At 54.3% G+C, this 2,786-nt stretch overlaps 1 protein-coding gene across 1 annotated transcript; it reads left to right on the top strand.

Annotated features, from left to right (window-relative positions):
- Positions 1–524: 524 nt before the first annotated feature.
- Positions 525–1,933, top strand: LOC132009042 (zinc-alpha-2-glycoprotein-like; the record flags this gene model as incomplete). Its single annotated transcript, XM_059387462.1, has 2 exons — positions 525–828; positions 1,352–1,933. Coding segments are annotated over 2 exons (660 nt in total), but the record flags the coding sequence as incomplete, so codon positions are not given.
- Between the last annotated feature and the right edge of the window lie 853 nt (positions 1,934–2,786).

Raw genomic sequence — 2,786 nt, forward strand, 5'->3', positions numbered from 1 at the left:
CCAGAGGAGGCCAGGTTCCAAGACTTGTGGCTCCCTGGGCAGAGAGGGGGCTCGGAGATTCCTGATGAGGATAGCAAACCCCAGGAAAGAGTTTACCCAATTGGTGACATCCGCTCCACTTAGAACAGAGGAAAAAAAGGAGAGATTAGGGAATCTGTGTTAAACTCCAAATAATTTGTTTAACTTGGAGATGGCACTTCAGTGTGGTTCTGTGGGGTTCCTAAGAACCCCCAGGGTATTCGCAGTTCACTAACCGCGGGAACAGGGGAGCTGGGAACAGGGTATGTGGTCTGGTCTCCCTGACCCTCCCCGCCAGGAAGGATGCATTTTAGCCCAGAGGGGCCTGAAACACCAAACCAAAGCACCTTTCCGTCTTCTGCTCTATGACTGGCTCATAACTCATTCGCCAAAACATAGGGACCACGTGCTTAGATCTCCAAAACCTTGCTTCCTGTTGTTTCTGCAAACTGAGTAGCACTGAAAGTTATTAAAACACAGTGCAGTGCGTGCCAAGCTGACTAACTTCCCCGGGGGTGGCCGGGGAGGGTGCAGGGTCTCACACCTTTCAGGGAATGTTTGGCTGTGAGCTGCGGAATGACAAAAACAGCGGAGCATTCTGGAGGTACGCCTATGACGGAAGGAACTTCATCGAGTTCAACAAAGAAATCCCCGCCTGGGTCCCCCAGGACCCCGCCGCTCTGATCACCAAGCAGAAGTGGGAGGCGGAAGAAGTGTACGTGCTGCGGGCCAAGGCTTACCTGGAAGAGGAGTGCCCCGCGATGCTGCGGAGGTTCCTGCAACACGGCAAGACCTACCTGGACCGACAAGGTACCCCGCTTCCTCTGTCCTGCTCCCCCGAGCTGAGCTGAGAAAGACCAAGGTGATCTCAGGCTGGGAGTGGGGTTGGGGGGGTTGGGGGGGTCATCTCTGCCCAATCCCACGGTGGTGTCTCTAGGACGATGCCTCCAGGCAGAGCCGAGCATGAAGGCAGGTGTGGGAAATGCCTGCCTGTCACAGCCTGGTTGTCGCAAGCCTTGGGTTTGGGAAGCAGTGAGAACGAGGGCCCTGCAGAGCAGGAAGGGGTCTGATGGATAGAGCCACGGGAGGAGGCAGCCCCAAAACTCACCCAGAAGTCTGGGAACGGGACGGGGAGCCCAAGGCCAGCGGCGGTCATTCCACGATCCAACGGGAGGCTCCTGGGAACCCTCGGCCTTCCCTGATCTTCGCCAAGTTTCCCTGGGGAGATAGACACAGAGCTTGGAGTTCTGCTCATCACTGACGCCCAGAAAGGGGAGGGAGCAGGGAGCCATCGAGAGCAGGCTCTCGCTATCCACGCTCTGTCCCTCCACAGATCCCCCCTCCGTGTCCATCACCAGCCACGGGACCCCAGGAGAAACTCAGACACTCAAGTGCCGGGCTGATGGCTTCTACCCACGAGAAATTGAGCTGCACTGGATTCATGGGGGCGATACACAGGAGACTGAGTCGGGGGGAGACGTGCTTCCCAGCGGAAACAGCACTTACCAGTCCTGGGTGGTGATGTCAGCTTCCCGGCAGGACGGAGCCCTGGACTCCTACTCCTGCCGCGTGAAGCACAGCAGCCTGGCCCAGCCCCTCACTGTGCTGTGGCCTGGAGCGAGGGCTGATGGCTCCGAGGGCTCCCAGGGACAGGAGCCACCCCACCTCCTGGCAGGAGAGACGAGCTAGGGGTCCGAGCTAGGGGTCCGGTGGTGAGTTCAGACACTCAGAGGAGGGAAGACTCAATACCAGCCCCTGAGCTGACTCTGGGCTGAACTGACTTGCAAAGCCCCATGATCTGATCTGTCTGATCTAATCGAATCAAATCAACAGTAATCCCCTTGCCTAGCACCCAGTGTAGAAAAGCATTTTTAAAAGGACATGATATAAAAATGGGAGTAGATATGACCCTTCATCCTGTTTTCCTAAGCCTTCATTCATCTGAAATTCTTGCTATCAACTCAAAGCATCCTGCCCTGGGGGACGGGGGGTGGTCCCTCTGTGCGTGGCGTAGACCCTCGGACCTTGTTCAAGAGCCCACTGGGGACATCTCCTCTGTTGTGAAGTTATAGACCCTCTTTAACACAAACCCATGTCTCTTCTGTGCCTCAGTGGTCCAGACACACCTCCTCCCTGAGACGGAGCCCTCCTCCATTCCAGGGGCTTGACCTTCCGCACACCTTTGGGTCTTGGAAACTCCCCAGACCATAGCTAATTGGTTTCCTTTCAAATTCACTTGAATGTGTTTTTGTTTTGTTTTGTTTTTTAACCCAGTTACCCACCACCCTCCACGGGTTTAAAACCCCAAAAGACACAGCAGGGCTCCCACACCTGACCTTTCTATGGAGCCCATTTGTGGGCTTTCCCTCCCCAGCCTGGCCTCCAAGCTGAGCTCCTTAAGGAAATCACCCCGAGCATCCAGAACTCTGAGCCAACCCTTACTCTTTCTTGAGAGCCTGAATGTGAAGGTTCGACTTGTTATTTTTGATACTTTGACCCGGTACAGAAATCAAAGCCAAGGAAATACCTCCTCAGTCTGTGCGAAATCCACATTCCTCTCCTCTGGAACCGGATGAGAAGAAACAAAAAACAAAAAACAAAACTCCTGTTTGAACAGTAGAGGCTGCAGAGGGAAACAATCCACATGGTCAAGAAGGGAAAATATAGCCATGAACAGATAAAGAAAACCACATGACGGGAGAAGAATTTCAGATCGATAAAGAAACCCAAAGTCCACAGGAACAGGCCAAGCTAAGGCAGACTGGAAT

The sequence above is a fragment of the Mustela nigripes genome, unplaced genomic scaffold (assembly GCF_022355385.1).
Source record: "Mustela nigripes isolate SB6536 unplaced genomic scaffold, MUSNIG.SB6536 HiC_scaffold_3615, whole genome shotgun sequence".
Classification (NCBI taxonomy): Eukaryota; Metazoa; Chordata; class Mammalia; order Carnivora; family Mustelidae; genus Mustela; species Mustela nigripes.